At 42.3% G+C, this 13,150-nt stretch overlaps 1 protein-coding gene across 7 annotated transcripts; it reads left to right on the top strand.

The window, feature by feature from the left end:
- Positions 1-354: 354 nt before the first annotated feature.
- Positions 355-8,363, top strand: LOC100696486 (SKI family transcriptional corepressor 1 homolog-B). Of its 7 annotated transcripts, none has more exons than XM_013265061.3 (9): positions 355-638; positions 1,506-3,381; positions 3,920-4,010; positions 4,096-4,167; positions 4,330-4,392; positions 5,193-5,267; positions 5,503-5,577; positions 6,260-6,325; positions 7,471-8,363. In XM_013265061.3, the coding sequence occupies exons 2-9, from the start codon at positions 1,618-1,620 to the stop codon at positions 7,566-7,568; spliced, it is 2,304 nt and encodes a 767-aa protein (XP_013120515.1). In that variant the 5' UTR covers positions 355-638; positions 1,506-1,617; the 3' UTR covers positions 7,569-8,363. The 7 variants fall into 7 exon arrangements, with proteins under 7 accessions (XP_013120515.1, XP_025759363.1, XP_019211820.1 ...); XM_025903578.1 differs by having other exon boundaries at positions 356-638; positions 1,608-3,381; positions 7,474-8,363; XM_019356275.2 differs by having other exon boundaries at positions 356-638; positions 1,608-3,381.
- Positions 8,364-13,150: the final 4,787 nt, after the last annotated feature.

Below are 13,150 nucleotides of genomic sequence, written 5' to 3'. Positions count from 1 at the left end.
TATGGGATCCGGGTGGAGGCCCCCTAGAGGGTCCTTGACTGGGTTCAGAAAAGGGTCACGACTGCGGCGTTATACTTTTAATTTATTTTGGTGTCTTTGTGCAGATATCTCCGATGATGTCACGTTTCCTTGTTAATTTATATATAATAGCAAATAAATAAATATATAAATATATAATCACAAGTCTGAGGGCCAAAATGATTTTCCATCTGGGGTCAGCAGGGGCCTAATTGATATTTTTGTTTCTGATCATGTTTGAGCTGCAGAGAGAGAGAGAGGGTGAGACTCAGAGAGAGAGAATTGCAGAGAGAGAGAGAGCTATTACACACCAGCATGACAAGACACAGAGAGAGAGAGGGGGGAGAGAGAGAGGTTCCATGTGTTTCCTGTCTGCACGCCAGTCACCTCCCCGTGCTCCGACAGGATGGAGGTCCCGCGTGCTGCTGCCTGCCCTGAAATGCACTGAAATAAAGGCTCCTCCTCAGCGCTTTCACTGCCAGTGCGCCTTCTTTTCTCCATCCTCTCTCTCTCTCTGGACTCTCTCAATTTTTATCTGTTTATTTTCATTTTATTTTTTGTTAATATTGATTTCCCAGCCTGACTTCCCCTACGGTGTGTTGCTTTTACAGGAGAGAAAGGTATGTATCTGTTTTTTTTTTCCTTATCACCAAATTCAGCCTAAAATTAAAACAACAATTTACAACAGTTCATTTAATTTAATTTAATTTCTCGCGATTTGACCGTAACTCGGCTGTATAAGTGGCTTCGTAATACTTCAAAATAGTAACAAAATAAAAGCAGGGGTTTGCGTGCGTTTTGGCACAAGAGACGCAGAAAGTTAAGTACGCGCAGGGGAACGTGAGATAGGCCCGCTTCAACCTAATTTCGAGCAGCCGTCTGCGGCTAATCTGCGCAGAAGCTTTAATTATATATGGGCCTGGTCTTTTATTAACAATGCAAAGACGCACGCTTGGACCTGTGTAATTAGCTCCCGGGAAAGCGGCTTATAGTTGTTCTTTTCCTCTCCGCTAAGCGCATTGGCGCAGCTCAGGCTGCATTTTCCTTCTGTCCTTATCCACCTATAAGATTCTTATGTGACCCTTAAGTAGTTCCCCCTTAACTGCTGAGCCGATTTCAGGATAAAGAGTAGAGGTAGAAGTAGATCCACCAACGCGCAGGAGCCTGCAGGACAGGAGAGGAGAGGAGAGGAGGCCGAGAGCACGGAAATCATGCTGAAATAATTAATACGTCTAATTCATTTCACTTAAAAAAGTATTATTATTATTATTATTATTATTATTCCAACAGTTAAAAGGCCCTCTGCTATTGCTTCATTTTAATTATGACACAATAGTAATAATTACTTTTATATATATATAATTTTTTGTCAATGCCGATTATAATAATACGGAAATATATATTTAATATTTGCTTTTTTAAATGGTTATTATTTAGGCGTTTTAAAGTATTTTTTATTCGTTTTCTGTCATGTTTTTTTCTCGCAGACTTGAGTCATGCGAAGATTCAGAACACGGTAAACGTATTGTGCGTGCGTAAACAAACCCACGGGCCTCCGGTTCACCGTCTTGTGGCTCTTTGACTCACAGGCTTCCAGGGATGGAGTCGATGCCCGGACAGCTTCGAGACGCGGGACGAGACGCCAGCTCTTCCCCGAGTTTAAAGCAGGACGCGCAGAGCTTTTCCAGCCCCGGCTCCCTCAAACCGAACCAAGTGAGTGAGACGTCCCTGTACGGGGTGCCCATCGTGTCTCTGGTCATAGACGGCAAGGAGAGACTGTGTCTGGCGCAGATTTCCAACACCTTGCTGAAAAACTACAGCTACAACGAGATACACAACCGCCGGGTGGCTCTGGGCATCACCTGTGTGCAGTGCACGCCGGTGCAGCTGGAGCTCCTGCGCCGGGCCGGGGCTATGCCCATTTCCTCCAGGCGCTGCGGCATGATCACCAAAAGGGAGGCCGAGAGGCTCTGCAAGTCCTTCCTGGGAGCGCACAGCCCGCCAAAGCTACCAGAAAATTTTGCATTTGACGTGTCTCACGAGTGCGCGTGGGGCTGCAGGGGCAGCTTTATACCAGCCAGATACAACAGCTCCAGAGCGAAGTGCATAAAGTGCAGCTTTTGCAACATGTATTTCTCTCCCAATAAATTCATTTTCCACTCCCACCGCACCCCAGAGTCCAAGTATCTGCAGCCGGACGCGGCCAACTTCAATTCGTGGAGACGCCACTTGAAACTGACGGAAAAAAAACCCAATGAGGATATTTGCCACGCGTGGGAGGACGTGAAGGCCATGTTCAACGGGGGGAGCAGAAAGAGGACTCTGCCCATGAGCGGCTCGGGGATGTCCTCGGCCATGAAATCACAGGCTTCGTCCAGCCTGGTTCAAAGCAGCTCCCCGGAGATCCCCCACAAAACATTGCGCTGCGACGAGGATCAGGGGAGCAACAACCTGAGTCTGGCGAGGGGCGAACGGAGTTACCCGGTCATCCCGGTGCCCAGCAAGAGCTTTGGCATGCTCCAGAAAATCCCCCCACCTCTGTTCCCTCACCACCCCTACGGCTTCCCCAGTTATGGGCTGTGTCAGAAAAAGAGCGACGGGGTGCCTGACGCGAACAAAAACAACGTCCCCGGTGTGTTTTGGCCCGGCACAAAGGATCCGATCTACCCGGCCTTCCCCATGTTTTGGCCTGGAGCTGGAGGCCTACCGATGCCGCCCTACCCGGGCTCCCCACCCAAACCTCCCCCGGAGCTGCTAAGCGTCCGGCAGGCCGAACTCGACCTGTCGGACCAGAGCGAGAGGGGCGCAAACACACCAAAAGACACCAACCACCACCCTCACCACCAGCAGGACGGTGGAGAGCGCTGCTCCAGCTCCCAGTCCTCCTCCACCCGGAACGACGAGGACAAGTCCGGGGACGAAACCTCTCAGAGGAAAATCAGCTACATCTCCGCCTTCAGACCCGTCGTCAAAGACGCAGAGACCATTGCCAAACTGTACGGCAACCGGGACTCCTACGGGATGCGCCCCGGCTACCTGTCCCCGGATTTTATCAGCGAGAGCTCCAGCTACAGATCGATATCACCGGACAGAGACAGCGTGGTGGACGACGACGACGACCCGGACGTGGACGTGGAGTCCAACCGGGGACAAGACGAAGAGGAGCCGATCCGGATATCACCGGGAGGAGACCACCGCGACTCCCCTGTACCGGAGCGGGTGTGCTCGGCTGCTGAGGAGAGTCAGGACCAGGCCGATGCAGCCTCAAGCCCCGGGGCGGTCGCAGCATCACCGGAGGACTCCGCTCACACTGGGTCATCGGATGAGGACAGACAGATGCGTAATGGCTCCCCTCTTCATGAAGTAAGATTAGATTAAATGAAACTTTAATGATCCCCTCGGGGCGAGTTGAATTGTCACAGTTGTCGAAAATAAGATTAGAGAATTAGAGAGTGCATAAACATATTAGCCTCATTCAGACTTTGAGAAAGGAAATTCCAGATGTAGATATGTGATTATTATTTATTATAGATATTAGTAGGAAGAGTGGTTAGTGGGGAGTGTTTGGACCACCTGCAGTGAAACTGCCTGAGCAAACTGTCGAGGCCCACGATTCTCTCTAAATTCAGTTACAGCAACATTTTTTAATAGACACACACACACACACACACACACACTGTTTTTTCTGTTTTCAATGTTAATTAAACCACTGTATCCCAATTTGCACAGATCTGTAGAAATATTAATTCAAATCAAAATACTTTAATAACCCCGCTTCTTTCGCAATCTTCACATCAAGCCACTCCTTTTATTTTCTTAAAAAATAAAAGAGCCTAAATTGCGTGCGCCAAATGACCAATAATTGCTGTGCCGCTATTAAACACGATTGTTCCTTTTACAGGTGTACGCTCATGAAAAGGACGTCCACGTGCTTCTGAACGAGCCTTCCACGTTTGGGTCCAAACAATCGAGCAGTCCCCGCAGATCAAACGGTAATTACCGATCCGGGTTATTAATGCGAGCGGGAGCGTCTCCTCGTCCTTTAACTGAAAATGTTTGTGGCTTGTTCACTTCTAGGTGTTCACCACGTGTCGGAAATACAGACCCAGCGCACTGCAACGTCCTACCAGGAGCAGAAGGACAGACAAGGTCGTTAATCATTCTGTTATCTGGTGTTTTAAAAATCATCTTTACTTTTTAATATCGCCACATCTGACCGCTTTGGGCTGGTTTGATGCTTTTATTCAGCAGCTTTTTACAGTGTTACAGTTATTCAGGTTTTTATTGTTAGTCTTTTTTATTTGTGCGCAGCCGATGGAGCTTTACGCATCGACATCAGCGTGCACGAAAGAGACCTGCAGAACATGGCTAAAGGTAGGAGGCCCTTTTCAAGCCCAGATATGGATTAGAATAGAGAAGGAGGTGATATAAAGTGCCAGTAATTGTTACTGCAATTTTTTTTAAATTTGAGTACACACAGGGTGTGTTAAAAGCTGTGCTGGTCACTGCATCTAATCAGGACTAAATTTGTGTTATTTCAAATGTTAACGAGTTTGCTTAAGCAGGTTGGATTGTATTAAATCTAACAAGACCGCAAACATTTTCAAATATAGTATTTTTATTAAATGAACATTAAATATTGAGTTCCACCCAATTTTAAACAGAGCTAAATACCCCCAGCCTGTTAAAGATGGCGTGCCAGAATCCAAATGTGCATTTCCATTTTTATTTATTTAAATTTTTTTAAGGCCTAAAGTGTTTCCATAGTTGTTAACCACTTAATCACAAGATGTAGGAGTTTTGACTTATTATTATAAGAGGAAATCGTTTAGAGGCTATTAATATTTTAACGAACAGAGCCATAACCCCGAGGCACGGCAGCTAATTATTTTACAACGCTTGGAAAAACCCTGGGACTCCATTATTATCGTCTCCACCTCCAGGCAATGCATGGCAATTACTGTGGCAGCGAGAAAGGAAAACAGTGAAAATGGTTGTTATCGAGGCTGTGAACGCACCTGAGAGTGCGGCTCACATAAATCTTTATGTGCTGAAAATTCAAGAATATATCATAGTAAGTGGAAGTGTGTGTGTGTGTGTGTGTGTGTGTGCTATTTCTTTAGGAAAAGCTGCTGATTTGTGGTGATTGGTGATGCTTTTTTGTTTGTGTGCAGAGGAATTGCAGAAGCAGCTCGTGGAACAAGTGGAGCTGAGGAAGAAGTTGGAGAGAGAATTCCAGCATTTAAAAGGTGGGAGCATCACGAGTGTGTTTGTGTGAGTTAAAGTGACACAGACAGAGAGAGAGACACGCATTTTACATCCCTGTCTGGATTTTTAAAAAGAGGCCGTGCTTCACAGCCAAACTATTTGCAGGAGAGGGAGTTTTTATGCTTTTTTTCTCCTTTGAATCGTGGATTGTGTCTTTAAATGTATCCCCACAAAGTCAGAGAGTTTCCATCTGATGTGGCCTTCGGTACTCTTCAGATAATTTTCAGGATCAAATGAAGCGTGAGCTGTCCTACAGAGAGGAAATGGTCCAGCAGCTGCAGATTGTTCGAGGTTTGTCTCTCTCTCCTTCTCTCTCTCTCTGTATATACACACATATATTGTGCGCCTCCATAGACTCTGACTGTAAAGCAGATGTAGATCAATGCTCTTTAAGTTTATGAGGGGGAAAAATGGAGCCACAAAAACGTTTAAATATCATAAAGCATTGTAATCCATCTGAAAAAAAAAACTATGCACTGAACTAAACAGGAAAAAAGAAAAAGAAAGGAAAAGTGACACTTGCATATTGAAATATTGGCAATCTGTGTCCAGGCTTTTTCCTGTAAATTTCATACTTTTTTTTGTCTCCAGCAGTTCAGTAAATTATTAGATATGAAAAGGTGAAATTGAAACCACATTGTTTTGTTTCCAAAGGTTATTTTCTCCTAAATCATGCTCTGGAAAATTGAATAGACAGACCATTATGTAGTGCTGTATCGGTTACATGCAGTAGACAGCAACTAATGCCACCCGTTAAAGGATTGGTTTAGTGTTACAGTAGTTTAAATACAGGGTTCAAGTACACAGAGGGGTCACTCTAAATACCACAGGGGCAAACAACATACATTACACTCCTCCACCTCACATCCTCCAACAGCAGTTTACATTTTTATAAATCCATTTTTTAAAATTCCTATTTGACCACTTATTTTATTTATTTATTTTTTTTATTCATTTCATTTTTTTTCGATAGACACTTTGTGCAGCGAGTTGGACCAAGAGAGAAAGGCTCGTTATGCAATACAGCAGAAGCTAAAAGGTAATTTTATCTGGTCCAAGAAGGAATACGTGTGATCTTTGCCTTCAATTCTAAATATGCAAGTGTAACTTTTTATTAAACATCTCCTGTGATCAGTGATCAGTACACAATATTTAAATTACCAACAACAACAAAAAAAGCAATAAGGGGTAGGCTTACAATTTTCAAAACAGTCTCAAGGCAGTGCTCACATGCACACATTAAAACACTGAAAGCACCGCTGTGTTCCTCCTGGTGGCTCTTCAAGCGATTTCAGTGTAAGTGACCAAAAAGCCACAGCAGGCAGCACTCAAATAAAGTGCCCATCTTCCAAACTGGCACTTATTTACAGCTTATTTTCCCTCTTTTTGTAACTGGCCCTCCACCACAGCTCAGCACAGAAACATTGTGTTTTTACGACCTTTGCATCCACCTGATTTTCTGTATATTTAATCTGTGCGAACAAAAACAAACCCAGCTGCAAATGCATTTTGCATAAATTTGTCCTAAATGGAAAATGCTTATTAATAAAGGTGAGATGGAAAGAGCATTTGTAAGTCATATGACTTTAACACCCAGTGAAGAGAATGAAAATTATGGCCCAATTTGCAAAAAGCAATAAGGAGAATATGGCCAAATTCAAGCAAACCCAAAAAAATGAGTGGAAATGCCCTTTATTTCCCGTCTTCTTTCTATTCCTTTTCACATCTTTGTCCAACGTTTTGAGGTTTTACTGCTGATTTTCTGATTACGTCTTCTTGCTGCTTCCTCTTCTTCTGCAGTGGTTTAATGGCGGCGAATGGGGAGTTAGCTCCACCAACTGTTTCATTTAATTAACAGAAATGTTAATTAATTCTCTTCGAATTTGAACAACATTTGGTGGGAAAGCTCAAATTCGTGGAAACAAAGAGTAAATAGGACTTGGGAGGCGGGGACGAAGGGATTTTTGTCCCCTATCACTTACACTGAAGTCATGTTAGGACACAAGGAACATTTACAACAAGTAGAAAGAAAATAAGGGTTGAATATGTGAGTATTGTTACTCTTTACAAGATCAGAGGAGGCATAGATCCAACTCACACTTCATTATGTCATCGGTAATTTGTGAGGTTGCATTGTCTGCATTTCCGCTGCATGTTCTCACTGATGGACTCGTTCCTCCCCAGAAGCTCACGACGCCCTTCACCATTTCTCCTGCAAGATGCTCACCCCCCGTCAGTGCACCGGAGCCTGCACCTTCAAACCCCCGCTGCTGCCACCCTAGTGCCTGGCACGACACAGCACCTGACCCCAGCACAGCCCAAAAAAAATAAAAAAATAAAAATAAAAAAAAGCAACACATATACACACACACACACACATACATAGATATGAACACAAAGGCCCGCCTCAAGAGCTCTCACCTCCCACCAAGGAGCACCAACCTGCTGTACAGATGCACTGCTGATTTTTAGCACTTGACTTGAGCAAACCCTTCGAGACTCAGAGGAGAGGGATTTGACGCCTCCTCAAAATAATGAAAGAAAATGAATAAAACTGAACTCTTCTATTAGAGAGATCAGGGTTTGCTCACACACAGAGTTTATGTTGGGAATCACAGGATTGTAGACGTGAAGCTGCAAAGCTCAAACCAAGGAGTGTCCCCGAGTCAAAGCTGTCGGCTCTTTAGCTATTCTGAAAAGAAGAAGAAGAAGAAAAAGAACCCAACACTATATACATACAGTATATATATCATGTGACGATGTGCAATGTACATTTGTGATATTAAGTTCAAAATGTATCTCATTGTTTAGATTTTGTTGCTTGTTTGAATATGTTGGATTTTTACATATGTTTGTTATTTATCTGTACTCGATTTAACTTATTGTTTAGATGATTTGTAACACTGTATGTGGTTAAGCACTTTAAATGGGCACAAGTCATGAATTTGACCAAATTCTCTCATCAGATTTACGAGTATGTTTATGGTTTGAATAAAGCACATTATTATTGTTATTACGAGCACTTAACTCAGCAGCCCTTCAGGTTTCACATCAAACAATAAAAGACTTTTCTTTCACAAGTGTCGCGTCACGCAAGCTCTGAAGTCTTTTTTTTTAATCTCATGTACATTTGAGACACAAATCCATCACTTTCTCTGTGCCAGGGTTTTCCATGGTGACATTCGTCTGTGAGACACAACCAAAAACTCCTTTCTTTGTCCACGTGACTGTCTTTTTATATGGAGAAGATACTGTGGGAAATAGAAACAAATGCCAGTTTCTGACTTGATTTACTCGCAATTTACCAGTTTCTGTATGCACTCATGTCCATATGAATAAAATGTGAAGCCACTTTCTGCTCTGTAGCCTTTTACTCCATTGGTTTCTTTCACCGGTGCGAGCCTGACACCTGCTGGCCTCCGTGCAGAATAGCTCCTCGTGAGGTGGCTCATATTTCGCCTTATTGTATTTGAGTTCAACATGATCTCTTTCATTAGGCAGCTACATCGGTGCATGACATGTCCAGTCAACTTATAATGTTTGACGTCGAGTCAGGGGAGCAGGCTGATCTAATAGTGAAATCTAATTCTTCTGATGGGAGGACTAATAGATATTGATTACACAGCTCTCGGTCCCTGGATGCTGAGAGAGATACTCACATAATGTCACTGAGACACAATGAATGTTAATTTTCTGTGAACGTAATTGCCCTGCGTGGCAAAGCTCATTCCCTCTGAATACTAACGAGGCCCGCAGAGCTGAGCACAACTACGGCGGAAACGATTGGCTGCTTTACTGTAGTTTTATCCAGCCGCTGTAATATTAAGCAAAAGCTCATTGAGTCTGATATGAATGGATGGATTATGCGACAGCGGGAACCTGGGCACAAAATAACTACAAATGACACAGCAGCATGTTTTCTTTTCTCCTCTCTGTTAACGTGCGGCATCTATTTATCCACGTTTTGCTCCGTCTAGTTATTTTTCATGTCCGCGTGGTCATTTTGTAGCTCTTTGTTGAAGGTTTCCATTTCTTCTGTCTCTTTATTGTTATTTTGTATCATTTTTTAAGGCATTTTACATCTCTTTGCCATGGATTTGTTCCTCTCGGCCATTATGTTGCATCTGTTTTTGGTCATTTTATGTCTCGTCATGGTCATTTTGTCTCATTGGGTGTTTTTCATCTCCTTGTGGTCTTTTTGTGCCTCTTTATTGTTGGTTTGTATCTCTGTGGAGTCCTTGTGCATCCCTTTGTGGTTGTTTTGTGTTTCTTTGGGGAGTTTTTGCATCTGTTTTCTGCCATCGCTCTCTTCCTGACCTCTCTGGCTTGTGCAGTGTAGTCGGATTCATCGGGACCTCATCCACGATAACAGGTTGGGAAAATCCTACTAACATATCCTACTACCAAGGATATTTCTAAACTGTAAACTGCACTTGCTGTGATTGTGAAGACCGAGTTGTTGCAGAAATGATCAATTATTTCAGAAAAAGTCATAATTATTCAGCTGTAAAATTTATTGGAGAACTTCATTGTTTCTGATGCGTGTTATATTTGAAAATAAATCACATTCAAATAAAATGGGAAAAAAACACGGCACTTTCACACAGCTTAAATTATAAATCGTAGGCTAATACCGTAAATGATAAAATAATATGACAACGATTGAATCTGAGAGATTATTTCATGGAAAATTAACTAAAATAAAAAGGCAAACAAAAGGCATCCCTCCCACTCACGCCATGACAGCTAACAAGCAGGAGCCATGTGTGGCTGTAGTGACTGCTTATATGACTTTTGCATCAAAGTAATTAAGTATTTGCTGTACATTTAATTAACTGCAATGGTCATCAGTGGAAGATAAACACATGCATAAAGCAGAAAATGAAAACTACTGGTATGTGAATGCACTTAAAATGTGAAAGGTGTGCGTGTTACATTATGTAATCAGCATTTCAGTGTTATAGCTACATTCGGACAATTTAATCTGTAACATTTTAACCTTTAGTCTGAAAAGTAAGTTGTAACATTTAATGCAGGAGGGTGAAAAGTATAATATGTATACATTTTTATCCACCTGATTTCTCATAGAGAAGCACGTTGATTTTGGTGAGTGGAGACTGCTGATATGTTTCATACCTGGTACCGTCATACAGGATGTCACTGTCATGTGCCCACGAGGCTCCACTTTAGATCCATCCAGTCAAAGACTTTAAAAGGAGATTGACGTGTTATCCTCCTGTGGGACGGTTGTCTCGCAGTATTTGCAGTCTGGTCTGCTTATTAATCATTTGCCTGTATAAACATGTGTGGTCAGGGGACACCTGTCCCATCACCAGCTGGAAACAATGCAACAGATGGCAGCGATCCATAGCAATATAATGAAACCTCTGCTTATTCTCTTCTGTATGAAACAAGCAGCGGAACTAGTTTGGTCAATAGATTCTTTGTATGTGGAAAAGAGCCATTTGTGATAATGGATTTGGGCTCAAAGCTTAATGTGTTTGATGTAATACTGATTGTTTTCTTGTTTTGTTCATGACGGAAATACAGAACCATTATAGATCACACAGGAGGGCCACGAGGCAGGTTCACTATTTAGATCAGGTTGTTTCAGTTTCACCTTCATTTGAAATGATAGGGCGCCACCTACTGGCTTTCTCATCAGTGATAAAAGTTTTGGTTGTTTCAGGGTATAAATATTAAAGTTCTTTCGATAAAGTTCAAATTATAATTTCTGCATCCACCAACCAAAAAGTAGAAAAAATAATTTTAGTTTAAAAATGGTAAATTATGATTTTTGGAGAAGAGTTTTTAGTATTTTGGGGGAGGGGAGGGCTTTAAATGAAGTAAATGAAGGGTGTCAAACACAAGGCCTGGGGGCCAGAATCGGCCTGTCAAAGACCCCAATCTGGGCCTCTGGATGGCTTTGTAAGATGTGAAGGAGGACATTTAACTGTGTTTCCATAGCATTTCCTGCTGATAAAGAAATCCACCAGTGCCATTCACACAAACAGTTAAGTCACCAAAAAGCTTCTATTCTATTAGCTATCAATAAAGAAGTGTTAAAAAAGGGGTGGGGGAAAAGGACATTTTCTGGGCAGTGAACTTCCTGATTTTTTTCTGTAATTTTACACGTTTATTTATTTGTACTGACAGATTTCTTGCATTTACTACAGCAGCATTTCTTTATCATGTAGAAAAACTTTGATGTACTGTTGAAGTTGCACTTCCTTCTACATTAAATGGGATTATACGTGTAGTTAAACATCTTCAAGCTGACAGAGAGGATAGTTTTGCTAGATCGGCCCAATAAGATCAAAGTGTGACCCACAATGTAAAATGAGTTTGACACCCCTGCTTGAAATAAATACTTGCATATACAGCTTGATTTTCTCACTGGTAAATGTGGATTAATGTGCCTTTTGCTGTCAGTTTCAGAAAGTTTAATGTCCACTTCAATAATGCACTTGCTAAAGTTGGTAAATGTGTGAGAGGCTCAAGTTCAATTCACAGGGTAACACAAAAATGGGCTGAACTTGGCCTTAGTGAGAATACTATGTGGAGACAATGGCAGAAGACCTGTTGTTTACATCCTGCAGGGTCTCTGTGAGAGGATCAGACTGACAGAGAAGTGGTGGTGTGTCCAGGTTGCTTATAATGGACGGCAGAAGTACGACCAAGACAAGGAAGTAGGAACCCTTAAGAACGTGCACTTGTATTTTTGCTCTTTCTGCTGTCCATGTGGTGCCTGATTTTTATGATACGACTGGTTGTTTTTATCTGAGGAAGAGGAAAGAGGAAAAGTAGAGCAATGTCTGAGGGGAGTGGCGAGAAAGAAGGTGAGGGTGAAGGAAGAAAGAGGAACATGATATAGAGAGGGATGGGAGGGAATTGGGAGAGGGTGGGGGAGAAAGATGAAAGGCAGAGCAATATTACAGGGAACAGAGTGAAGGGGGTGAGAGGAAAGGTGTAGCTGAGCACCCAGCAGCCGCCCCCACCCTCATGTCACCGGCACACTTCCTATTCCGCCGGCGCACCCAGCTACAGAAACTCTATTACTATACTATTTTTTCTTCTCTTTTTTTCTCTTTTTGTCTCAAACAGCTTTCATCTACCTTTGTTTCTTTTTCAGACAGAGCTCTTGAAACTTTGTTTATTTTCTTTCCAGATTTATTCTTTTACCTCATCAGAGTCCTTATTTTTCCCAGTTCTTTATACTTTTTCTCCCCTTCCTTTTCACTTTGTTTTTTTCACACCTCTCAGCCATTTCTTTAAACCTTTCCTCTGTTTCTTTCCTTGAGTTTACTGTTTCCACTTTGCAGTAGTGGTTTCTCTCTTTAAACCACGAATCTTGGGAGGCGCTGGTTCATGAAGTCTCTCGGGTATAGACCGTTTGGGCCATGGAAGCAGGAAGTAACGCACAGTTACTCCACACATCAACCACACAAAAAAAGTATGAAAATCTCCAATAAGCTAAAACACAGTGATAAAAAAACACACACACACACACAGTGCATCCTCCAAAAGTCTAACAAGAAGCATGGCATTCCTGAGTGAAACTTTGTGAGATGAGTTGTCTCTGTTGCACGGTGGCTGCATGCATCATTGGAGACACATATATAGTAATTAATACTTATCATCTGGTACTTGTACTTTAGGTATTTTAAGTACAATATCTTAAGTATTTGTTACACACACAGTCAGTAAATAGAAACTAATTTCAGACTTTTGTCCTGTGCCACTTTCCTGATCCTCAAAAACCTGTACATATTTAGAAAAAAATCTTGCCTTGGTATTGCAATTTTTTATCCACAGACCTCTTACATTTCTTACATTTTCAGAAAAACAGCACCCTTTGGGTATA

The sequence above is a fragment of the Oreochromis niloticus genome, linkage group LG1, assembly GCF_001858045.2.
Source record: "Oreochromis niloticus isolate F11D_XX linkage group LG1, O_niloticus_UMD_NMBU, whole genome shotgun sequence".
In the NCBI taxonomy this organism is placed as follows: Eukaryota; Metazoa; Chordata; class Actinopteri; order Cichliformes; family Cichlidae; genus Oreochromis; species Oreochromis niloticus.
This window is presented reverse-complemented; position numbering and strand designations above follow the sequence as displayed.

What these genes read in the sequence shown, in the direction of transcription:
- LOC100696486 (XM_013265061.3), top strand. Translation starts at nt 1,618, where the DNA reads ATGGAGTCGATGCCCGGACAGCTTCGAGACGCGGGACGAGACGCCAGC. An exon ending in CAGTCCCCGCAGATCAAACG is followed by an intron (nt 4,011 to 4,095) that starts GTAATTACCGAT and finishes GTTCACTTCTAG; the next exon opens with GTGTTCACCACGTGTCGGAA. An exon ending in GCAGCTGCAGATTGTTCGAG is followed by an intron (nt 5,578 to 6,259) that starts GTTTGTCTCTCT and finishes TTTTTTCGATAG; the next exon opens with ACACTTTGTGCAGCGAGTTG.